The sequence below is a fragment of the Haliaeetus albicilla genome, chromosome 5 (genome assembly GCF_947461875.1).
Source record: "Haliaeetus albicilla chromosome 5, bHalAlb1.1, whole genome shotgun sequence".
Lineage (NCBI taxonomy): Eukaryota > Metazoa > Chordata > Aves > Accipitriformes > Accipitridae > Haliaeetus > Haliaeetus albicilla.
Genome location: NC_091487.1, coordinates 42,279,014 through 42,304,843, shown reverse-complemented (window position 1 = coordinate 42,304,843; position 25,830 = coordinate 42,279,014). Strand labels below are relative to the sequence as shown.

The 25,830-nt window shown below is 44.4% G+C and overlaps 1 protein-coding gene across 8 annotated transcripts in view; it reads left to right on the top strand.

Moving 5' to 3' along the window:
• The window catches only part of TYRO3 (TYRO3 protein tyrosine kinase), a 44,087-nt gene extending 18,659 nt beyond the window's left edge, over window positions 1-25,428 (top strand). For all 8 annotated transcript variants that reach the window (XM_069784429.1, XM_069784428.1, XM_069784425.1 and 5 more), the window contains 13 exons: window positions 2,847-3,024; window positions 3,516-3,658; window positions 4,981-5,125; window positions 9,397-9,526; window positions 10,324-10,424; window positions 11,485-11,580; window positions 13,916-13,996; window positions 15,599-15,691; window positions 16,415-16,536; window positions 16,839-16,948; window positions 18,389-18,548; window positions 19,953-20,089; window positions 22,993-25,428. In XM_069784429.1, the coding sequence (XP_069640530.1) occupies window positions 2,847-3,024; window positions 3,516-3,658; window positions 4,981-5,125; window positions 9,397-9,526; window positions 10,324-10,424; window positions 11,485-11,580; window positions 13,916-13,996; window positions 15,599-15,691; window positions 16,415-16,536; window positions 16,839-16,948; window positions 18,389-18,548; window positions 19,953-20,089; window positions 22,993-23,368 (1,872 nt within the window). In that variant the 3' untranslated portion in view covers window positions 23,369-25,428. The remainder of the gene's footprint in view (window positions 1-2,846; window positions 3,025-3,515; window positions 3,659-4,980; window positions 5,126-9,396; window positions 9,527-10,323; window positions 10,425-11,484; window positions 11,581-13,915; window positions 13,997-15,598; window positions 15,692-16,414; window positions 16,537-16,838; window positions 16,949-18,388; window positions 18,549-19,952; window positions 20,090-22,992) is intronic.
• The last annotated feature ends 402 nt before the right edge of the window (window positions 25,429-25,830 follow it).

The window sequence follows — 25,830 nt, the reverse complement described above, 5'->3', positions numbered from 1 at the left end:
GGCCATCTTTTGCTCTCCTAACTGCTTTGTGGCAGTGTTTGAATTCTTATTCCACAGTTTTAAAACATGGAAACATAACAGGGTGCAACTCGGGGCACATATAGGTGCCAAAGAGCAGGGCATGAAGTTTTGAGCTTGAAGTGTCCAGTTGGGAATTTGAGACTGGCACCATTCTCCCTCCTGGCAGGTTATCACATCAGTTGCTCCGTGGCAGCTACTCCATGCAGACTATTACGCTGCAGCACGTACGAAGCACACATCACTCTATGAGAAGTGCCCTTGAGTAGCTGCAGGGTGCTCACCCGTCCTGCTAGCGTGGAGCAGCTGGCCCGTGGTAACTTGCTCCAGTGCAGTGCGGTGACCTGTGACTCCCATGCCAGCTCAGCCCTGTGCTTTGCAGTGCCAGAGGAAATGCTGGCATCCAGACATACCAGTAAGCCCAAGGGATGAAGAGCTTGCAAAGTGTAGGATCTGGTACAGGAAAGGTGGGAATGATGGAGGCAGAAGACAGATTGGGCTTTTTGATACAAAGTCAGGCCTATTTTAATGTTTCAGAGTAATTTTAAGCCCTGCCTCTAAATCTTGATTGGTTTTCCATTGTCAAAGACCAATTCTGCCCATAAAATGAAGGGTAATAATATCCTTTAGCTCTACTGTGTGCTGGGTGCTCACATCTCTGAAAAATGGGACTGCTTCTTTAGGTTCCTGGGAACAATGGTACATGTCCAACTTTGGCAGAGTTAGTTTCTAGCATTGCACACTTAACTGTAAAATCAGATCAAACAGCTGGTAGCCAAGTGTCAAAAAGAAATGGTGATTCCTGGAAGCAGGCTGTGCAAACACAGCTAGGCACATTCCTCGTAGATTTATCTGCCAGGTGTGAATATTGGGCCCCTATGCTTTCCTTACCTGATTACAGCAGCAATGTGAGCTGGAGTGGAATTTCTATGGGGTTTTGCCAACTATGTAGAGGATTATAAACACAAGGAAGCAGCCTAGCTAATTTGCTTGCAGTCTTCTTTTTATGTGGGGAGGAAACCAGAGATTCCATGCTTTCATACTTGTTCCCTTTCATAAAGTAAAAGAAACCATCATCTTGTTTTAACTCACTGGTGGAAAGAATGCCTCAATATAGCTGGCCCCAGTCTCTGGGTTTTGTTGCTGGTTCTGTTCTTGTTCACAGTTGAAAATGGTTTTCTTCCTCTGTTTTACAATACCAGTTATCTCCAGTTGGAACAGCCTATTCTCTCTGGCTTGCATGCTGCAATGCTAATCACCCTGGGGTTTGAGTTCCCCCTCTCACTTTTGGCAGGGGCAGGGGTGGGGAGGATGGGACATATGGAAAAGAGGCTGAATCAGAGCAGCTCAGTTTCTGTCCACTCAGCAGTTTCTCACCCCTTTTCTAAGCCTTTTCTGTTCTATTTGGGGAGGACAAAGTTCCTGCGTTTGGATCTGGGAGCAGGGTAACTTGGCAATAACCCTCCACTGACAGAAAGCTGTGCATCCTCTGTCTCCCACATTGAGAGATTTTGTGAGAGACATTGACCCACGTTTCCATGTAAAAATGCACATGCTCCTGGCTCCTCACGATTGCACTTCTGCTCGGAGCCTCCCAGAAAGAGAAGGGCGATTGAAACTTGGCTATGGTTTTCTGGCACTCAGGAATTGCAGCAGGTGCCCCAAAAGCACAATGGTCAGACAGGCAGATTGCTTCTGGGTACAGGGTAGAGAATCGCCGTGTTTACTGGCTTAACACAAGCCATGTTCCAGGGCGTAAAGGGGGCAGATATAAGAGCACCGACTCTTCAGACTCTTGAACAGAAACACATCATCAAACCGACAGGGTTTTACACAAAAGTCTGCTTGTTTTTTTTCCTGCATTGAATGACACTGATAATGACAACAATATGCTTTTCTGTTAAGGAAACTTGAGATTCTTCCTTTTCATTAGCCAAATAAATCAGTGGGCCAAAAGTATGCATGAGAATGAGCAGAAGGGTACGGAGAAAGGGCGAAAGACTGCTATGTAAAGAATATAAAGTCCACATGAGGGTTTCACCTTTGTCAGTACACCTTGCTTTTACTTCCAGCTTTGCTATTTCACATGCACTTGAGAAGAAAGATGGGCTGAGCCTGGGAGCTATGCAGTGATTTCTGCTATCGTCAGTACAAAAGCAGGAATGTTGAATCTGCCTGTGCATTAAAAGTACACAGTGATATCAGATTTAAATTGACATTCCTGTTGCTTAAAAGTTCAGATTTGGCGAAAAAAAAAAAAAGAACAGTTGCAGGAGTGGTAAAAAGTTTCTTTTCCTTTTGATTTGAAACAGTTTAGTTGAACCAAGCCACCAGTGTCTACCATGTCTTTAATCCACTACAAAACTGTAAATATACAAACTTCTGAAAAAGGAGTTGAGAAAAAGGTGACACTAGGCAACAGGGAAGTTGATCTACCAATTTTCATTGCCCAAATTGAGACAAACCTCAGAAGCCAGCTGCTGTCACTCAAAGCAACAAGCACATATAGTTTTCTTTAAAGGAAATGATAATCAACTGTAGAATTTGTGACATAGGTAAGGAAACGTTTTAAAATATGGAACCAAATTTTCAGCTGGTGGAAAATTGTTGTATTGCCAGAGTTAGGAGAGTGATGTCACTTAAACCAAATAAAGGCGTGGGTCATGATGCTTAGTTTGACAACTCCCTTTTCAGTATTTTAAACGCCACTGGTACCATATCTATTCTTACACATTCCTAAACTAACCATGAAATGGATTCTTATCCCTATGGACCCGTTAGTCATATGGCTTACAGTAACAGTCTTCTCCATTTCACTCTTGGCACAGGTAGCTGAGTCACCAGGCGGCCAGGAGGTCTCCACTGAAGTCACCCCGGTGCCACCCTTTGCCTACGGTATGCAAGGCCTGAAGCATTCCACCAACTACAGCGTTCGTGTGCAGTGCAGCAATGAGATGGGCAGCTCCCCTTTCACCGACAGGGTTTATTTCCAGACCTTGGAGCTTGGTAAGCAAATAATAGACAAGAACAGGAAAGCAGTTCTGAATCTGAAAAAGAGGTGATGATAAACTTCATCGAACTCCTCCTGCTAATTCTGAAACACAGGAAATGTTACACTGTCAGATTGCTTGTCCACTCTAAGGGTCTCCTAACGCCTAATGTAAAATAATAATATGCCGTCAAATGTGGTTGACAGCAATGATGCATGATACACAAGTTGATCCAGCCATGGGGCTTCTGTATGCTGGGCATATGTCCCATTCACTCTCTGAGATTCTTGGGGTCTCAGAAGGAAACAAGAGATGCTGACCAACCTTATCTTCTCCACTTGAAGCAAACGTAGTGCTGGTGGCTTGCAGAAATTGTTCTCTCCACTCACACTTTCTCTTCCAGCTGATCTCAGGAAAGAGGGTGAAACTGTCTTTTCAGCCATTTTCAGTGTGGATAGTGCCTTATTTTCCTGCCTAGGGTGATTGTGTTCTGTCCTCTGCTTTCAGCTCCAAGCAGCACCCCACAAAATATCCATGTTATCCAAAGAGATCCTGGTCTGATTTTGGAGTGGGAAGGTGTGGCTCCAGATGTGCTGAAAGAAAATGTCCTGGGATACAGGCTGGAGTGGATTCAGGATAATGTAACTCAGGTAACAGATCAAGAGGGGAGCTGAGCCATTGGGCACAGAGTTGGAGAATGTTCATATTAAATTTTCTAGGCATTAAGGTCCCTCATCCCTTATCCATACTAGGGGACTAGATTGCTGACATTGCTTTTGTGTAAATGGATCTATTCTGATCTGTAAAAACTCCTCAGTATTTGGCCTCAAGATTGAGACCCTTTTCTCCCTTCCTGGCATATCCAGAATTCCTACACTTGAACGTTCATCTGCAGACAGACCAGTTCTCTGCCGTTCCTTGTACAACGAAGACAACAGAGAGAGAGTTCAGTTAGTCTCTGCTTCTTTCTACTGCTGTCCCAAAGACAGCTCAGACAGTGCAGGATCTGGGCTTTCTCTCTTCTGTGACAGGGACTTGGCTTTCCAAATACTAGCAGCAGAGGTGTATTTAACAAGTGAATGAGTTATACTGTAAATCACAGAAAGAAGTTTGTGGATTCTTTTATTTCATTTACACTATGTAGGGAGTTGAAATGACCCTGTCAGGGTAGAAGGCCTTTCATTTGTTCTTCAGCATTGACCTTTCCCAGGTATCTATCTGCCTTTGAAGTTCACAGCATTTCTTATGGTTTCTTACTTCTTAATATGTATTTAGCCAGTGCTTATTAATGATGAACAAGCCTGTAATAATAGACAGCTGGGGGAAAAGAGACTTGTTTCCTTTTTTGCATGACCCACTTCATACTAGGTCAGCATCATTGACTTTGAATGACAATATTTTGAGTTTCCATTGAATTTACATTGTGTCATTGGTGGCAGACAAATCTTCATGGGTTTACTGCAAATGAAGTGTATGAAGACCCACAAAATTGCTGAAAATATGTTGGCCTTGCCATCCTAAGTGAAAATTGGCCATGAAATTCATCAGCCATTTGGGATTTGGTCAACAAGTTAAAACAAACAGACTCCTGCCTTGGATTAAAACTGTGAGATGCTGTGTAGTATGTTAGTGCATCTTTGTGTTTAAACCACAAGAAGGAGGTGTATCTTTTAATAGCAGGAAAAAACCATTTCTATAGCAACTTTCCTGGAAGGACCTCAAAGGAGGAAATCATTAAACCTCATATCTTCCCTATGCCCTGCGAAACTCTTAGCAATTTTTGAGAAGAGAAACCTAAGATGACAGCCCAAGTTAGTGACAAAATTGAGACTAGGACACAGGAGTCACAACTCCCAATGCCTGTTATAGCACCAGCGAAGTACACAGTAATGTTTTGGTTTAGTTTTAAAGGTGAAGTTTTAGACTAGATTCCTTTTAAGACAGCTTACACTTTGTTGCCATTTGCTCTCAGGGGGAGATGATCGTACAGGATACAAAAGCTAATCTCACAACGTGGAATCCTCTCAAAGACCTGATCATCAGGGTGTGTGTGCTGAACTCGGCAGGATGCGGGCCCTGGAGTGACCTCTTCCTGCTGGAGGCCCAAGAGGTCATGGGTGAGTGTCCACTGCCTTCCCTTCACTTTGGCGAAAAAAGTCAGAAGTTCTGGGACTGCTGTTTTTCTCTGACTCTTCTCCTTACAGTGCTTACAGCTGACTGAGCCACGTGGCTTTATGCAACAGCACACTTCATCAAGCAGAGTAGAAATTAAATAATATTTAAAGAGTTGATAGAAACAAAACAGCTTCTGGCCACTACCGTGTCTTCTTTAACAGGCTTTTGCTGTGCTTAGTGCAGAGCAGGACAAGGGGAGGCATAATAGAAAAGGTGCAAATGAAGGTTTGAAATCCTTCATTCAGGCTTAAGCCACGCACATTTACTCGTGTAAATTTACAAGAGTAAATGTGACATAAAACTTCTCTAACATAGGTGCTCTTCTTTGATTTAATTTGAAGCCATTCCTGACTAGTTTCTGTTGAGCCTGATTGAAACCATGGCCACAGGGGGTTTTGTGATGGTTTTACTGAATGTGTTTATATTAAACCAGTTTACCTCTCTCCATGGAAAAGCTGAGCTACTGGTAGAAGAGGGAGATGATGGTATAGAAGCTGTACCATGCAATCTGGACCACGTGGAAGGGTTTGTGTTGGGAGCAAACAACATGCATGTGTGGAGTGCATTCCTAGTGATAAAGGGCAGTTAGGCTCATCTGCGCTGGTTTGCATGCTGCTTGTATTTCACAGTGAATAGGAAATGGGAGTCAGGCTGTGGAGAAGGGCAAGATGGTATATGGGGAGATGGGAGAGAAGAATGTTGCTTGTGAAGGAAACTATGAAACAACTAAGAGGAAGATGTTCTGAATAAAAATACAGATTGATGATAAGAAGTCAGTGAGGTGCGATCATGCAAAAATCCCACAGTCTCCTCAGGTTTTGTTCTCAGTGCCTGTGGCAGGACGAGACAGCAATGTCTAATTGCTGATGCTGACCCACCTGCTGCTTTTTCTTCCCACATGTCTTTTGAGGAATCACATGGACATTGATCCCTCCTGATCCCTCCACACTTAGGCATGGCAGGGTGAACCCAGAGTGGGGTTCCAAGACAAGCAGGAGGTGGGGGATAGGGGCAGAGTAGCCAGGAGAGAACTGTAGCCTTTCTTGCAGTAGTGCATCTAATGCTGCCTTTAATGCGCACGTTACTCAGAAAGGCTCTTTGGCAACCTGGTGCCCGTGATGAAGTCAGTACTGATGGTTATGTGTGAGCACACAGTCACTGTGGGATCAAAGCCCTCAAATTATTTAAAGCAGAATGAAGGAGTGCGGAGGTCCAGAGCTGACTCTACTAGAGGTTGGGCGTCAGCTCCATCCATGTTTTTTCTCCTGCTTTTTGCTCGGGTATTTTCTGTGGCACCCAAATACAGAGAAAAGTACCTGAAAGGACTAGAAGATCCCTTTGGAAAATGGCCAGCACTGGCAAGAAGCCCCAGGGAACGTATAGGGTTTGCATTTTACAGGAACCTGAAATGGGATAATCCTGAACGCATAATATGTTTGTTTGTTTTTATTTACAAACCACTTCAAAATAAGTAGCATCAGGAATGGTGCTTGTTTTGGCCAAATGCTGACTGAAAGCGCATGTATTTCTTCACAAGCATAACAGGCTGGAAATAAAGGTTCACTGTGAAAACACTGACAGGCCTTAAACAGCAGAGCTGCAGAAAGGCTGCAGTTTTGTTGAGGCCTGATAGAAAATATAAGTCACTTCCTTTCCTAAAATAGCAAACTGGCACTGGTTGCTTTATGTGAGAAATGCCAGGGGTGGTTTCTGACCAGCTCCCAGTGCGGCAGTAAGGATGACTAAGCTTGTATAAACTTTAAGTCGTATTTGTCATCACAGCAAAGCTAGTGGGAGCTCCACTCTGCTTATGCAGAGGTCTTGTGCACTATTAACAAAGATTGTTTTAATATTTTCAGAAACACTCTCAGTAGAAACCTCTCTCTTTCATTGCAGAGAGAGGAACAGAATTGTCTAATAGCTTTTTCCTATCTGTAATCTTTATGATTTTATGCAGGAAAAGACTCTTGGATTACATTCTTTGCACACCTTTGTAATATAAAACCTGCTACAGAAATAAAAGGGGTTCTTTCATTGTCAAAAGACTTCTAAATACTCATTTAAGCTCATCTAATAATACTGTCTTCTCTCTGCTTTGTGCAGTCTTAAGGCATATGCCGGCTGGAAAAGGGGCTGCAGGAGATGAGAGCGAGACAGAGTTGGGGGAGGAGAGGCAACTCAGTCTTTGCTTGGGCTGCAGCCATCCTCTATAGCTCAGTGGCAGGAGTGGGAAGCAATGATCTGTGGGGCAGCAGAAAAGAAGCAGTGAATTTCAACATTCTTTTCTATTTCTGACACATTTGCTATAAATTGTTGGATGGCCTCCTGATTCATAGTGGTTTAGAAACAGGGAGAGTAATTTAGGGTGGGTTTTTTTTGTTTACATCCATCCTTCTCTTGGAGGGACCCCGCCCAGACCTAAATCCCTGCTTTCTCACCAGGCCAGCTAGCAGTGAGAGACTAGAAAAACAGGCAGAGAGAGGTTTGTCTCACCACAGGGGGAAGGAAACCTTATCGTTAACTATCAGAGAGGACCTTTTACATCAGTGCTGTTAATTGTTTCTACCCTGATTGTTTGACAGGAACAGCCCAAATGATTGGCTTGGGCATTGTGCAGATGGTTGGAGTTACCTTTTCTTGTCTTTTCATTCCACTTCTGTTTCTGATCCCTCTCCCTCATAAACAGTGTTGAAGGCTGGGTCAAAAGGTGCAGCAAGAGGGAGCATCGTACAACCCAGAGCCTATAAAGCCTTCTGGGTGGGAAAAGAATATGTGAATCGCTGAAGGAGATAAGATGCTGGAAAACAGGTGCTAATGCTCTGATAATTTGTTTTAAGTGGAGAAGTACTAGTCTGCTTCCTCAGTGGACCAGAATTCTGTTTCCTTAAACTCTACCTGTTTATTAGACTAATATTGCTTCTTTAAAAACTTGGATTAGGCTTGACAATGTAACTAGTAATCAAGCCTTAGAAGCCTTTTGTCTGCCAGAACTCTGCCAGTAAGGATGTCTGACTCCTTTTCACATACGTCTGTGCAGAGGTTCATCCAAATCTCAGCCCATTAACCTAAAATCTCTTTTAAGGACAGGTTTACTTATACTCTTATGACATATAACACAATAGGATTACTTAAATCGTCAACAGATGATTCTTCCTTAGCTTCTGGTAAAGCACAGCCAACTGCTGAAGGTGAGCAAGGGAGCATCAAGATGCAGGAGGTGCATAGGGATCTGTTACCTGTTCTTGTTTGCTTTTAAACAATTTGGTGATATGAGGGCTATCCTAGATTTTAATAAACCCATTCAAATTCACATTTAAACTTTAGTAATTGTATTTGGAGAAGAAATCTCTCAGGGAATTGGATTAATTTATCAGTTGGTTGCCAAGCATAGATAATACTCTTTTATTCATAACCATATTGCTTATCTTCCTCCCCGGCAGCTTATTCAGATTGGCAGCATCTCCATTTCTTCTGTAGACAGTTTGTAGTCAAAAGTATACATATTCTGGGAGCAAATATTAGACCAGAATTGGAACCTGCATGCTGGCTAACTTAGTTCTTGAGTCACAGGGCACTTCTTAAAATTCACCTTTTCTTTGGTAGAGAGACATTGAGAAGTTACAACCAACCAACAACATTGGGAAGTTACCACCAACACCACGTCCCACAGGGTGCTTCTCTTTGTGGGAGGGGTGAGAGGGGAAATGCAAATATTTTCAACCAGATTGCAATGAGGCAATTGTCTTTCTCTGTTGTTTTTCAAAATGTTATCTGGTCGGCATTCAGGCAGTACTGTGTAGCCTGGTCAAGGTTCTGCTGGCTGCCTCAAACAAGGTGCAACCTGCCCAGAAATGCTTGTATGAAGCAAACTTTTTGTCCTGAGACTCCAGTTTAAAGCACCCCGGCTCGTGAGCTCATGTAAAGTAGTATAATCTGAAGCAGCACCTTTTACTTTCTTGAGGCTCAAAACTAAGAATAGGTTCTGATAACTGGATGCATCTGCACTGCCTTTGCTGTGTGAAACAGCCAGCTTTTCTGATGCTTGACTGAGTAGCTGTTTGTGCCAAATTCCAGTCTACAATGATCCACTGTGTACACCAGATCCAGCAGCATGGCTTTTCCATTTAAAAGCAAAAAGAAGAAATATCTCAGTATGCTCTGTTTACCATTGATTGTCTTCTGTTTCCTGACTGGTGTTTTCTCCATCATCTAGGTGGCCAGAGACAACCTCCTTATGGGACGTCTTGGGTTCCTGTGGCATTAGGCATTCTCACAGCTCTGGTCACGGCGGTTGCCTTGGCTCTTATTCTCCTTCGAAAAAGAAGAAAGGAAACTCGGTTTGGGTAAGGGAGGTTCTCTTTGTGCTAGTGAGAAAGATCTTTGCTTTCTCCTCTAGTGTGGTTTCTGACTATTCTTTTTCAAAAAGCATTTTGAATTGAGTACTTTTGGCACTTTATTTGGATAACTGTTTTTTTCACAGTTTTGGGGGCAACCCTGGATTAGAGACTAGCAGGAAAGTACCCTAGCTTTTCTTCAAAATTATAACACCAAAAATGGAGGAGAAAAAATGTTATGTCAATATCTGGGCTTTATTAGAATATGGAAATATAAACTCTTAAGTCCTTAGCACTGCTGCTTAAAAGATTCAAAGAGAAAAGACCCACAGATGAATCATCTTCTGTGTTCTTATGGGCTGAGCCCTTTATCCCATGCTGGCTTTCAGTCTAGCAGCTGCTTGTAACTTCCTGACTGCCCAGAACCCTCTGGATTCCAAGGAAAGTCTCCTTTCCATCACCTCTGACACTTGGCTGTGGGTTGCTCCCTGCTGCAAGCAAGCTTCTTATTCTTTTCAGAGTCTCCCAGACTTCCCTCTCACAGCAGCATCTCTGTTTATGTGACTCTTACAACCTGCCCCAACCTGCAACTTCTCCCAGTGACTCCCCTCTTTCACTCCCACCCCCTCTAGGTGCAAGGCAGCATAAACCCATTGTTCCTCCTCTCCAGCTACACCCTCTTTAACAAAACAGTCTGTAGTATTTGTACAGCAAGGCGTGAGAAATCATCCATGCTGTTCAACACACCCTTTTAGAAGTGAATGGCCCATGTAATCATGGCCCTGTGTGTCTTTTCTGCCTTCTAGCCATGCCTTTGGCAGTGTGGTTGGCAGAGGGGATCCAGCAGTCCATTTCAGAGCTGCCAGGTCTTTCAACAGGGAGGGCCCCGAGCTCATTGAAGCAACTTGTAAGTAAAATGACCTGAATGATTCTGCCTGAAAAGCTGTGTTCATGCATGTACTATGCTCTCCCTTTGTTTTCCCTGAAATGGATGTTTTTGCATGGAGAACATGGGATTAATTTACAAGGAGGCTTAGACACTGTGGATGGCAGAGGTGAAAGGCCAGAATTGCTGTTCCCATACCAATTACATAATGCTTGTTAATTACAGCTACAATCATTGTGTATATTAGTGCAAGGCATAAATTCGCCACTCCCCTGCCCCACTTTCACACTACAGGGACTCCTTTGACTGTAATATTATGCAAAAGTGACATAAATATGGCTTCACAATATTAGCAGTATGCTTTAAACTCAGTGTGCTGAGCTGTGCTACAAGTATGAGCCAATTAATCAGTCTTGGAAGGCCAGGAATTAGTAACTTCTCAAACAGGAGATTGAGTCCCAGGAACGGCCAGAGTTAAGATGATCCATTTCTGTCTCCTGGTTCAGCAAGGGCATGGCTCTCTGTAGCAGCACTGCATGGCTGGGTTAGGATGATGCTCCAGCTGTCTTTGACTTTGCTGGCCTGGGTTTAGCGGTCTCTCCATTAAATCTAGTGACCATAAACTGTTGGACATTATGTTACCCTCTCAGCCAGGTACTGTGAGACTTGTACTGTGCTTAAAATAGTCTGAGAGCCAGTCACTGAAAATGAGTGCAGCTCCATCAACTTAAATGAAGCTGTATGAACCAATGTCTATCAGTGTCCCTTCTGATTGGATTTTGTCTTCTCAGCATTATTTACAATATTTCTGTATTCCTGTTGCTCTTGGTGTGTTTAAGGGTGGTGTTATCGCACCCTCTCCCTTTCAGTACTGTTGGTACATTTTCTTGTGGTTGAAAGTTACTAGCCTCTTGTCTGTGGTGAGGCTAGAGGACATGGAAGGGAACTCTGTTTTTTTCAGTTTTTTCTGCTTACAGTATGGGAATCGGATGGGAGATAGAGATTAGAACAGGTGACTCTTGATGTTGTGACAGAATATTTAAGCATCCCTTATTTGACTCTTTCTTTGTGTTTTTTCCAGTGGAGAGTGTAGGGATCAGTGACGAGCTGAAGACAAAACTCAAAGATGTCTTAATACAGGAACAGCAGTTCACCTTGGGAAGAATGTTGGGCAAGGGTAAGAACCAAAACTGAACAAGGCTTTACATTTTAAGTCCCACTTGTGTTACCTTTACTATTGAGTAGGGAGAAGCAATTATAAGCAGCCTGTTTTCTCTCCTTCTGCTTGTAGATGGCAATTTAAATGGAACTTTCTCTTCCACTGGGGTAAAACGTTTCAAAGGTTTAGCATAACTAAGAGGATATTGGCTAAGCCATTCCTATAATATGGCTCTACAGACTCATGAACTGCAGTCTATGCTCAGCTTTCCAACGTGCTGTTGATTCACTGGCGTGTGAATTTCTTTCAGAGATTTAAACAAAGGAATATTCAATTAAACTTCTGCTCTTTCTACTAACAAAGTGGTGCTATAGAATTCCTTCCATTTACATAAGCATGCATCAAGTATTAAATGGACTGAGACAATACAGAGACAGAGGTGATCTACCTCAAACACTCCAACCCCTCAAAAAAAATGTTGATTCAGTTTCAGATATTCTCAATGTCTGGGGTGGTTTGAGTCCAGATTTTAGTTTGGGCTCTTATAGAGACCCATTTGGAACAGATATTGAATTTTGCTCACATTTGTCCTCACTAGTTCAGGTCCTTAGGAGCTCTTCTGACTGTGGATCTCCCACACAGGTGCTCCTAACATTTCTCTGAGGTTTTCAGGTCAGGAGGGATGGGCAGAGTAAAGGTAGGATGCTTTTCACTTAACTTTAGCTAAAAAATTGGCCCAGAAACTCTGTGTGAAAAGATAGTTTTGAATTTAGATTTCCCAAATGGCAGGCCAACGTGCTAACTGAATCATCCTTCCCTACTTCTCAGGCTGAAGGCAATCTCTAGAAATAAGTGAAAACGTGTAATGATAGAGCCAATAACTAAGAGAGAAGCGTAAGTCAGGGATCATAAGCAAAAGGAAGCTGAAGGGTTTGGCTTCCTTTTTCTCTGTAAGACTAGTTCTATTGCAGTTTTCTTTGTCCCTTTCCCACTGGGAGCTTCCTTCTGCTCCATCCCTCCTAGAACAAATGTGTTTCTTTCAGAGCAGGAAGATGACATTCCTGCAGAAGTGGTCTCAGAAGGCTTAACGATGCTAAGTAATTAAACACATGTGTCATCTGTTTGTGAGTGTCAGCTCTTGGCCAGTTTCTGGGATCCTGCTTCAACCCTTCTGGGCTGTCCCCATGAGAGATAACAAAGTGGAAATTGGCTGCAGTGGGGCCTTGGTAGGAGGATAGTAGCTGGCAGGATCTGGTGTGTGTTGTCAGCCCCATTCCCACAACCCCATGCTCAGCATACAGACTGTAAGACAGTGTGTCTGCATTATCTTGGGCTCTGCTGACTCTACAGCTGAGCAACAGCTCCATGATATGGAAGCAGTACAAAATGCCTTTGCTCCTTCCCATTTTCCTCTTTTGTGGTCAGATCCACTGCTCGTGGTTATTGTGAAATAAGCATGTGCCATACAGTAAGTAGTGAAGGACACTGGTGAAAAGCTAGTGGAAAGATAATGTTTTTGGGGTAGGTGTCCCAAGTGCCGTATTTTGTTTCCTTCTTTTCAGTACCAGAGTTCCTCATACTAATGCATTTTGGGTGGGGTAAGCTGTTACAAAATCAGGGAGAGCAAATCTAGGGCCAGATCTAATGCAAAGAGGCTATTATGGTGTGGTATAAAGCCACTCCAGGCTAAAATAATTTGAAGAGGGTTTGGCCAGTTGCCTTTCTTCTTATCTCCCTTAGAGAACACACCAGGGTAAACACTTCCTCCTGTGAATTAGCATAACATGCACACACAAGTAGGCGTTCTATGTTTTGTCTGGTTAGCTGTGATTCATAGAAGTAATTCCCTGAGTTTTGAGAGGTAAGGCCTGACTGTGTCTCAAATGGTTGAGTCCTGGCACCATTGCTCAGCTCTGACGGCTGTCAGCACAGAGAGCTTCCTCAGCCAACTCATCCACTCACTGCTCCAGCTAATAGCCCCTTCTCTGACCAGAGCCTCACTCAGACTCATTCTTCATGATATGGCTTCCCCAGAAATGTCTGCCTGGGATCCCAGCTTATACTCTGACTCTGCATCATGCATCTGGTGGAGAATTGCTTTGTTTTCCTTTGTTTTCCTTTGCCTTCTGGGCTGCCAGCACAGTGGCCTCTGTCTACTGGTAGTGCTACCTCTTCTAGACACACATATGCTGAAAGCTGCTAGCTGGAACTGCAGAATGAAAATGAAGCTGGTAGCTGTATTTCTTATGGTTATTCAGCTTCTTTGCCAGTGACCCTTGGAGTGAACCTGTTGTGAATCATACTTTCTTCACAAGAAGCTGTTCCCTCACTGCCTGTTCTGGTCATTTCACAGGGGAGTTTGGGTCAGTTCGAGAGGCATTACTGAAGCTAGATGATGGCTCTTTCCAGAAAGTGGCAGTGAAGATGCTGAAAGGTAAGTGAGAGTAGGGCTACCTGAAGTACTTAAGAGAGCTTGGAAAGATTAAATGGTATCTGTTCTGTTATCCAGCAAACATCCCCCGATGCTCTTTACTCCTCTCTGAGCTTCCCACTCAGCCACTCTACCCATGTTGTCTCCCACTCCTTTTATGTCAGTCTTGTAGTGGAAGCTCTTGAGGGAAGGACCTATACCACCTTAGTTGCTTGTACAGCACCTAGCATGTGGTGAGTGCAACCAAAACCAAGTCATAGCTACAGCCTCTTCTGTGTATAGAGGATCTCATTCAGTTGCTTGATTCAACACAGCACTACATCAGGTGGCATAGACAGCCAGAAGAGTGTTTGGGCTGAATGCAGCAACGAGCTAACTCATGTCAGTCAAGCATATTTGACTAAGTAGTCAAACTCCCTTCTGATTTGTCATTTGATGAGTGTACATAACAAGGGCAACTAACACGTTCGTCAGGCTGAAGTCTGTAAAAGGAAAAGCAATTGATAGATAGGTGTCAGTCAAAGCAAGTATGTGCATATATTTATGTATATATATGTTAACCTATTTTATTTCACCCCTGTTGCCTGTAAGGAGTCACACTTATCTCAAGCTGAGTTTGGCTGCCACAGAATACCAGTTTGTACTAAATATACTAGTACCACATTAGTGTAAGTTGCATCATTTTATCCAGTTTCAACAATAATCAGTTTGAAAGTTTTTGTGTAGTCAGACTATCTAGCTTCAGGCATGTAACTTGAAAACTCTCTTGTCACCCTCCTGAGGCACCTTCCTTTCTCCATCGACTGTTAAACGGGAATCTACTTTTGTCTTCTGAATCATACTTAAATTACTTGCCTAAAGCAGATAACGTGAATACTCCCCTACAGGTCTGAGTGATCTTGCAGCAGGACTGGAGGACTCCTGCTAAATTCAGCAGCAGCAGTGGAAGAAGTAGTCCACTGGGCTAATTCTTGATTATACTGATATACTTCCATAAATCTGGAGTAATAGCAATGAGAAGTAATTTACTCCAAATTTTTGTTGATGCATGTCACTGTTGAATTTGGTCCAAGCTCTCCAGTAGTGTGGTTATTTAAGAAATCTTAGCTCTAGCACCTAAGAAGACTCAGTCATGCTAAGAGACATAAAAATGTTGATCTTTCATGCCTTCCTTATCAGAGATGAATTGGGGTCTGCTGTGCCAGATGGGGGCTCCAGGCCATCTCCTCAGTTTCAACATTTTCTTTAATTGTATGTGACATCTCCTCTCCTGACATTGTACTAGGTCCTTTTAGCTAATTAATTCTTCCATCTTTTACCCACACATGATTTGCATGGCTTCCAAGGAAAGTTGTTACTGAGAAAAGAGCTGCTAATCAGCAGGTCTATACTCTGCCAAGAACCAATTTAGTAGATGTCCCTGATGTGTGCTTACTGCCGCCCATCCTGGGAGAAGGTGTCAGGCTCTGCTTTGTTGTAAACTGGCTCATCTAGCTGTAGGTCTGAGAGGATGTGCTGTGCCACAAAGAACAAGTGTCTGATTATCTGTAAAGTCCCTTGGAGCTACCCACAAAGGAAGAAAACTTACAGTCACTTTTTTTCCAGCGGATATCTTTACCTCAACTGACATTGAGGAGTTCCTGCGAGAGGCTGCTTGTATGAAGGAGTTTGACCACCCACATGTCACTAAACTGATTGGTAAGCCAGCGCTGCTGCTTGTGCCACAGAGCACGTCCCTTTCCTGCACAATCCCACACAGCCTCACATACTCACCCCCACTGCTGTCCAACAGCAGCGCTAGTGCTCTGTGCTGCCTGGAGTCCTGCACATATCAGCCTTGGTCCTTCCCAGGCCTAGAGGGAGTTGGAGTGTGTGTAAGTGCTCACAACACTTGCCTTCATACACCATTAATAAGCATCTCTTATTTAAGCCATTTCTTTGGTTCTTGCAAATCCTACAGGGAGAGTTTGCCTGGCTGAGATATGTCTAAACTGCTGTGAAATGTGAACAGGTGGGTTGGTAGATGAATAGAGGGAGGGGAGATTGTGACTTTCCAAAATACTGAGTAAGAAGCAAGACACTTGTGGGTGGACACTATGGAACACAGGCAATTTCCAGAATGTGGAGATTGCTCTGCAGAGCCTGGACTTCAGGGCTGTCTGGTCTGGAGTGATCCTAGAAATATTTATAGCCGGTCCTGCAAGGAGAGCTGAGAGGCAGTAGGCCTAAAGTAAACAGCTTTAGAGGTATCTCAACACCTCCTGGCCTGAAGCCATGCAAAGTGGCTTGGAGCATGGAACCTACCCACCAAAACTGCACATTTTCCTCCAGATTTGTAAGGGAAAGGCACAGTGGCCTGTAAGATTCCCCTTGGGACTGATCTGTTTGCTAAAACCCTTTTGCTATGTGTGTTCTTATTAGGAGTCAGTCTACGGAGCCGTCCGAAGGGCCGTCTCCCAATTCCCATGGTGATCCTGCCCTTCATGAAGCATGGAGACCTTCATGCTTTTCTGCTGATGTCACGAATTGGGGAAAACCCTTTTGTAAGTCTGTCTTACTGTAGAATTCCTTCTGGGAGTGTATAGATTTTCAGAGAATGTACTTGTATCGGTTCAGGGTTGTTCTCCCAAAGGCATTGGTAGATGACTGGATTTTAATACCAGAGAAAATTGTGAGATGTGATGTTGAAATATTTCATTCCGTGCATGTTGAGGACCAACTCCTGCATTCCATCCCCTCCCTATATCCCCCATCCCTGCTCAGTAAGCTAGCAGCAGATCTCACAATTATGCCATATGTGCTTGAAAGTTTCCAGGAACAAAACATAAACTGTTATTTTTTTCAGAATTTGCCTGTTCAGACACTCCTCAAGTTCATGATTGACATTGCCAGTGGGATGGAGTACTTGAGCTCAAAAAATTTCATACACAGGGACCTTGCAGCTCGGAACTGCATGTAAGTGACCCATGAGTTTTTAGAGAACAGAAAGACCAGAGTGGGTGAGAGAGGGATGAAAAGCCTTTCGTGTGACAGAAATAGGGGGGCGTCCTGCCCGAGGATGCTGGTCTTTGCATTTAAGTGACAATAGGCATAGGGGAGCCATGGTTGCAGGGCTGGGGGTGTGTGGTGGTGCTGGGAGCAACTCCTAACACTGAGCTTCCAAATAGACCCTATTTATATGGAACTTTTCCATCATTGGTCTGCACATCTAGCTTCATAGAGTTGATTACAATATGTGTCTCTAATTAGCCACTTTAATGGCTGTGCATCAGCATGGGCTACTTGTTCCGCAATATAATGTAACCAACAGGAGAGAATGGTTTTGGCTGTGTTAGGAGAAAGGAACTTTCATTGTAGCCTGAAGTCTGTATTTCTTGTATCTATTTTGAGGACTTGATTATCACAATATAAGAAGTGGAGAATTTCCCTGAAAGCTTGTGGAGAATGCCTTTAGAAATAATTGCATGGTGAACACACCGTTTGATCCCACATTGCTGTTCTTGTCCCCAAACTACCTTGCCTGCTTTGAAGGGAAGAAAAGTCCTTTTTTATCTTTTCCACTCTGCTTCTTCCCTGAGAACAGAGTAAGGAACAACTCATTCTGGCAGACAGAACTCTGCCTCTGAACAAAACCACGACAACTGGTAAAATCTGCAATGAGATGCAGATTTCCAAAGGCATTTGAATGTCCAGATGTACAGACAGGAGCCTGATAGTCATAATGAAAAATGATGGGTGAGCCTGCTTTGACATTTATGAGAAACCCATACTGATTTCCTATTTTTAAACATCTAAAAAACACAGACTTCCTCCAGAGGAAGCTGAATGCCTATTGCAGCACATCTTCTGGGGAAAGCCAGGAGTCATTTATGAGGCCTGGGAGCATGAAGTCTTTGTGGGCCTTACGTGCACTATTTACTGACATGTCTATGTTTAAGTGGGTGACAGAGCAATTCAGACCATTAACCAGGCCTGGAGAGAAGATGTTGCAGATCTAGTTTGAGGAGCTGTAATAGGCAGTCTAGGCAAGCACCCTATTTTTTTTGATGGCCTATACAGGGTGCAGGCCTTGGAGGTAGTAGCGAGCACTTCAGGTGTCCTCTGATGATAATCTTGGAAACTACAGAAAGTATCTGAGTTCACTTTGCATAACCAAGTAGACCATCTGAGCATAGCCATTTCCTTACTTCCTTGGTCCTAATTCTCTCCCTATTAGTCTCAAGGAACTGATCTGAAGCCACTAAACTATTTCACATTGGTCATCAAGTAGATGAAGTCATTATCCTTCTGGGTAATACTTGGTGAACTCTATACCTCAGTTCCCTGGACGTAACTTTTTTTTTTGCCTGAGGTAGCCAATAAATGCTTTCCTCGGTCATGAAAACTTTCCCTTAGGTTGGATGAGAACATGAACGTGAGTGTTGCAGACTTTGGGCTTTCTAAGAAAATCTACAGTGGAGACTACTACCGTCAGGGCTGTGCCTCCAAGCTGCCAGTGAAGTGGCTTGCTCTGGAAAGTCTGGCAGATAATCTGTACACAACACACAGTGATGTGGTGAGTTTTGCTGTAGTGCATTTGGAGACCACTTGTATTCCCACTGAAGTGGAAGAATCCTGTATTCACTGAGGCTGGGAAAAGACCCTGGTGATGGGAAAGGGAGTCTGCCTTGTGTTTGAGGGACAGTGCTACCTCTGCTTTGGGTGCTGTCAGAACTCAAGACTGAAAGTATGCGCAAGTGGATTATGGCAGAAGACATGAACCCTTTTCCTGTTGTCCTTTGGTCCTCATTTTTCAGTGCTTATCCCCATCCTCTCCTTTACCTTTCCCCTTCTCCTCTTCCTATTCCTCTCTCTTTATGCAGTCTCTCCTTTCTTACTCTTATTCTTTTTCCTTTCTCTTCTGCATGACAGTTTGAAGGTGGCATTTGAAATGCATATAACCCCCACACTCATGTACAAGTGCAGCAAAGGTACTCTGTCCTACAGAAGGCATTGGTGGAACTTCATAGATTCTGAATATATCAGTGCTTAGACACTCCAGCCCATAACTTTGCCCCTGGGGAGTGAGGCTAAACCCATTCATTTGAAATTTTTGCTTCCTTTCCCTTTGTTTTTTTTTTTTTTAGTTCTGATACATTCTGCCCTCTTCCTTGCTGCCTTTTGATCTGGTTTCACATTAGTTTTCTCCTTCAGGCCTGTGGACTTGCCTTTGCAGTTTTCCATGTCACAGTGTCCCTGAAGAGATCACCAAGAGTGCCTTGTAACTTAGCTGCTGTGTTGCCCAGTGATTGCTGTAACCACTATAGGCAGTGTTTAGTGATTGGTGATCGCTACTTCAGCCAGTGTACAATAGACACTGGACAGGGTTTGGCTTATGAAAATAGTAATTTTTTGCACCTAACAAACCTTGCAGTTTAGTTTAAATGTACAAGTATGACTGTTGTAGTGTAGAGCACAAATGAATATGAGCCATGAGTGGTTTGTTCCTCGCCCTGCTTATTGGCTAAACTCTGCTTTCATTTGTGCCTGTACATTTCCAGTACCTCAGAATCTGGCTCAATGAATTAAGAAACTGATTTGTGAGCCCCAAATCAAAATCTTCTTATAGCTGGGAACCACAAAACTGATACCATATACCTTAAAGAACCATGAGTAGGAGATGCTTGGGAGAGGTCTGCAGGTGGAAGACAGCAGTAGCTCCCAATCTTCCCCTGCCTCACTGCAGGATGGGGCCAGGCAAGGCCTTCAGGTGTCTCCCAAGATGATGTGTCAGCATCAGCAGCATCTGATGGATCATTTCTTTGTTTTCTAGCTAGAGTTTGGATAGTCCTTGCATCACTGCTGCTCACATGACATTACCCCAAACTGGAAGGGTCAGCACAGTCTGAGCATGCTGAAACCCCACCCCAGTGAGCAGGGAAGTGTCTGTTCACTTGTTCTGTGTGCTGTTCCCTTTCAGTGGGCGTTTGGAGTGACCATGTGGGAGATTGTGACCCGAGGGCAAACCCCTTATGCCGGTATTGAGAATGCAGAAATCTACAACTACCTCATCAGCGGGAACAGGCTGAAGCAGCCGCCAGAGTGCCTGGAAGATGTGTGAGTACTTCCTCGCCCTACTGACATGTGATTCCTTGAGAAGTTTGGCTCTCTGGAAGGAAACAGGGGCAGCTGGCTGGGTTGTTGATCTGAATCTATCCACTTTCCAGGACACAGAGGCATTCACTAGAAAGTCTTTGGGTTAGCTACCAGATACTCTCTGCTGGCAGAGCTGCCTGGAACCTGTGGTAGCTACACGAGCAGCTAACTTGGCTCAAGGGTTTGAACAGTGTCAACATTAGCAGCTCTCGGCTTTATGGCAACTGTAACTGTGTTTCCAGAAACTCACTGCTCCCTACTTTCTCAGGCCAGCATCTGAGAAAAGAGATGAGTTTCATGGCACACCCTGAAGGCTGAATAGAAGAGCAATCTAGCAAGACTACAAGGAAACTGGATTGCAGAGGCAGTGGCCTGCATGTGTCTTTCAAAGCTTGGCCCAGTTTTCAAAATTGGATCTACTACTCTCACAGAAATAGCGTGATGAAAGAGAAGAGAGTAGATAGGAGGATCTAAGGTTCTGTAGATCAGTGTCCCACCTTAAATTACAGGTGGAAACAAACCCGGGACAATCTTGCAGGTACTGGTTTCAGACATTTTCAGACTTGCAGGAAGGACTCGGGTAGCCCACGGGGGAGCAGGCAGCCACATGCTGCAGCCTGTGGTCCTGCCTTAGTCCTGCAGCCAAGGGACCATTCTTGGCCAGCAGGTTACGTGAAATGTTTGCTCAGGAACCCTTGCTGCATGGGTGGTGGCTGGAGTTTCCTGGAGTCCACACATGGGGCTGAGGTCCCCCAGGGAGCGTCACCATAACCTCTCCCAGGGTAAAAGCTTGTCTAGTCTGGACAAGGTTAAATCATTTCACTGAGTGCCCAAGCAAGTCTCTGTTTTCTCTGTTGTGCCCAAAGCAAAACATTAACTATGAGCACTGACTTTAGTGGCCTTTTCAAGCCATTCCTTGTGTGTAAAATGGACAACATGAAGTCCTCTTTCCTCCCTCTTCCCTGCTGCTCTGATGGTGGATTATTTCATGTGGTTTTCTTTCTCCAGCCTTTCTTCCACATAGGGAATAATCTGTACTCTTGCTATTAAAGCTGTACACTTTTATCTTCTCAGCAGTTCCTTTTAACTGTTCCTGAGTTTAAATGAAAACATCGTTATACCAGTGCTTAAATTCATTATATGTCTGCATCTTGACTGCTGTGAGTAGCTTTGGTTCCAAGTTGTGGAGCTTATGGCCATCGGATGTTATAGATACCAAAAGTAGAGAAGAGATTCAAAAACCTGCTAGGCATTGAACTAAAACCCATCAAAAACTACTAAAAAGGCACAACCTCCATTTCAAGAGGCCCTTGAGTTACAGGTTATTGAGACCTGGGAAAATATACCAGAAAAATCTCACTACATGCTCACCCTCAGCTTATGTGCTTTCCCCAAGCGTCTGCTACTGGCCACTCTCAGAGGGAGGGTACTGGGGCAAATGGACTTGTGGGCTAATTCAGTACAGCCAGTAGTTTTCTACCTTTCTTTCAAATGAATTTCTGCTGTTTGCGAGTGAGGGTAAAAGAAGATATTTTATTTGGGGCCACAGAATAGGAAGTTTCTATTTTATCTGGAGCGTTTAGAGTTATTTCTACTGTTTGTGAGGGACGTAAATCAGGATTAAGACAACTGAACCATAGAAGCTTTCTGTAAAACTAGTGTGAGATCAAAACCAGTCTTGTAAAGCTGATAGCAAGCAAGGGACACAAAAAGTAAAATAAAAGCCATCATGAAATGCTTTATTTCCCCATAAAGGCCATATCAGATTTTTTCCATTTACAAGTTTAACTGAGGTTCATTTGTCTGCGGTGTTTTTCAGGGCCAGTACTGTGCTTTGTTCCTGTTCCCTGCAGAACTGGCAACAATAATGCCATAGGAATGCAGCTGCCAGTCTTGTGGGTGATGCACAAAGAGGAGGAGGACAATGGCTCTGGCCACGCTCCAGCCCAGTGGGCTCCGGCGGGAGGCCAGCCAGCGCCGGCGCTGAGCTGCGAAGGCAGCTGCAGGAGAGCAGGGCTCCTCGCCCCTTGCCTGAGCACAGGCCATCAGAGCCAGCAACATCTACTGATGCTGGCCCTTGGGCAACCAGAGCTAGGTGGCTGGCGTTTGACTGCAGGAGAGATGCTGCAGGATGGGGCCTGAGGCTGCTAATGGCACTGAACGCATCTTCTGCGTAGGGGTGGTGTCTTTGTAGTAGAAAGGCCATTTCAGCTTCCCTCTTCCAGCAGTGAAGCTGTTGTCCATTCCTTCGCAGCCTTCTGAACAAACCCACTGTGCCTTTTTCCAGTCCTGCTGGCAACCTGTCGGGCAGCAACAGCAGCACACCTCCATTACGCTGGCAGCACTGAGTTAACGTGGTGTGAAAAAAGAATATTCTGGAAATAATTTGCACCTCCCACAGTTGGATCTCTTGTTTTCTTTCTTCCTGGGTTTTATCTGCTATTGAACTAGAATTTGGAGGGATGGCTTCAGCCATGGCAGAGGTTGTTGGGATGCTTTTTGTGAATAAATTCAAAAGCTATTGCTAAATGGTGCCACACTCACAGTCCTATTCTAGCTCTCCAGAGACAGTGGAACGAGGTTTTAACCAAGAAGTTCAGCATCCTTTGACAGGGTTTGGGGGTTTTTTGGTACTGTCTAAATAATTATTTTGACCAGAGTGAGAATGCCTTTGAAAATGGGAAGAAACAAGGAATTAGATCCATAATGGCTGCCTATGTGCTGTCACCTGTGCAAGGCCAAAACCAATAGGTTTTGGGGAAGGTGTCTATGCTTTCTAAGCTGCGCTGCGCAGAGCCCCTGTTTGGAGGTGCAGGGGGTGGCTGGTCTGCTTCTCAGTGCTCTTGTCTCCCTCTATATTGCAGCTATGATCTCATGTGCAGATGTTGGCATCCTGAGCCCAAGCTACGCCCCAGCTTCGGAGTGCTCCGGTCCCAGCTGGAAATGATTCGTGGGAGGATGTCCACACTCTCTTCCAGTCAAGATCCTCTCTATGTCAACATTGGGAAGGACAAAGAGGCGTCTGCGAGTGACGCTGGCCTGCACGCCTCCTTTGGAAACACGGACGGTGAAGAGACCATTGCTGGGGCGGCTGCTGCTGTCACAAGTGACTATCGGTACATCATGAGCCCCTTGTGCCTTGGAGATGATGCCGAGGGTGAAAGGCATCCAGATGGGCAGGAAGGGGAGGACAAAAGCCTTCTGTATGAGCTGGAGACAGAAGGAGAGAAAAGTTGTTAGCCTGTACATAGCAGTGACACTCTGCTTCCCTGGACGGGATATGTGCAGCCGCAGTGCCGTGTCACCTGGGGCTCTGATGCCGGATCTGGAATGGCTTTGAACAGCACTGGCCAGAGCTCTTGGGCAGCTTTTTCAGCTTTCACCACCTGTGTGGGCTGCAGTGGCAGACGGCTTGGAAGGACCACAACCCCAGCATCCCCTTGGATTTGGGGAGGGGGGGAATAGGGTTACAGGTTGATCGCATCCCGCTGAAAGGAGTTCAAAGTTAAGGCGGGCTCCTTCTCACTGACTGCTGGAGCAGAGCTGAATACGCCTTCTGTTCAGTCAGTGCTTGCTCTTGTGTAGATGTTGTCTTCAATCCTGGCTGCGTGACTTCGGGACTGGTACCTCTGAAAACACTAGTGGGTATTTACACTATCATTCAGGACAAGAGGGCAAAATTCCTCTTGTGTTCACTCAGCAGTACTGCCTAGACTTGTTGCCTACCTCAGTGGTTCTCAAACTGATCTGCAGATCTGCTTCTACCCAGCACTGAATTCGAACATCTGGCTTATTTCATGCAGTGACACTTGCTGCTTCCTCAGTCTGAGGCCCTTTTAAGAGTTTCAGATGTTTTGGTGAGCGATGAAATTAGAAAAAATGAAAATCCAGCATCCCTCTTCACCCCACATACCTCTTTTATGTCTTTCTTTTTCTTCTGTTTGATGCCAATTCAGGCCTGACCAGACTTGCAGCTGGCATTTAAATGCGAAGGGAGGGAGAGCAGCTGGCATGTGTGAGGACAGAATCCAACTTCAAAGGGATGGAAAGGAAGCAGTGTAGAGAGGACTTAACAGCAGTATGGGGAAACAGTGCTAATTAATGCTAAGTGCTGCCCTCCAGGAGAGGAAAGAGGCAGCTTAGCTACAGAATGGCAGACTTGCTTCAGTTTCAGCGGGAGCAGGAATCAGCATTTGCTTTAAAACAGGATTCATTTAATCTTTCTCTTTAACAGTCCTATGACTTTTTCAAATAACCAAGTGCTGTAGCTGCTGTAGTGAAGGTGTGAAATCGGTTTTGGGAAGGTGTGTGTGTTGGGGGGAAGGGATCAACTGGGAGATCTCTTTCTGAAGAGAGAGTCCTCGTGATGAAAAAGCTTGAGAACCACTGGCCTTCCTATTTAGGAGGTCTTCTGGCACGCTGTAAAAGTCACATCAGAACATAGACTAGTATCACTGCAGCCTTCCAGACAGGGCAAAATTAATGGTTTTGCTCTTTGGGTTTTGTTTTGTTTTCCAATCAGCATGTCTGACTCACTATAACTGCAAGCGCTTGTGTGGTTTTTAATAATTTAATATTTTACTGTAAATCAGCATTTGTTTTGTGCAGTGGTTCCCAGCAAGGAAGTGCAGTTACATCTTATTCTACTTATCCTAAATATTTGCTAGATCTTAATTTCTTTTATTTCCAGTGTGCTGAAAACTCGGCAGTATCACAAGACTTAGGATTCCACATTGTTCTTCCTCAGAAACGAATACCACAAATGTCATCATTTGCTGAGTTGGCAAAGGTGGGACCAATAAGTCAAATGAAATTGCAGACTTGGTATCGGAACACTCCACCCTTCAATGCCCAGTATTTCCTTATTGTAAGGTTCGGGGCTAACTACAAAATTCAGGTCCAGTTTCAGCCCCTAGTGAGAACGCTTCCTAGGGAAGGGGAGTTTTAGTCTGGGGCTTGGGCATGGATCCTTTCTGTAAAGTTTCCTACTGAACAGCAATGTCCTACAGATGTCTCCAGAAGTTCAGTACAGTTTCTCAGTCACAGATACAAACTGCTCCATCCTATACCCCAGGCAGTACAGGGTTTTCTCTTCATTTAGCTGGAATGCTGTAAATGCAGGTGAGAAGATAACACCTAACAAACGGTAACAAAAACCTGTGCGGTGCACATTTGCAGTGAGGGCAGAAAGCTATGCTCCCTGCAGCTGCCTGGGAAGCGCAGATGTACATATAGATTCTAACTTTGGGAAGCATGTCTTTAGTTTTTATGCATTTTTTAATAATAAAATATGTACTGTGTCTGAGTCCCAGCCTCTTATCTGTGGCAGAGTTTGTGATGATGCTCACTTACTGGGTGGGGTCATAGCAAATCTGTCAGCCCCAGCTGGAAGCCATCTTTCCCCCTTCACCAAGCACGATTAAGCTATGTCTTTGAGGCAGAGAGCATGTTTGGCCTCCCCAGATGGCAGTTACTCTGCATTGCTCCAACCTTGAGACTGTGAAGGCCAAAATCTGATGGGTACGGTCCAGTGGTTCCACAAAGAGGCAGGCCCTGTGGCCACCACTGTGTGGGAGCTTAGAGAGAAGCCCTTACTGGGATGTGCCGCATCCTACCTGGAATGCAAAACCTCTGCATCAGTTCCTCGCTGAAAACTGTCGCCTTCACCCAATCAACTACTGGCAGTGCTCCCTGTGGAAGAG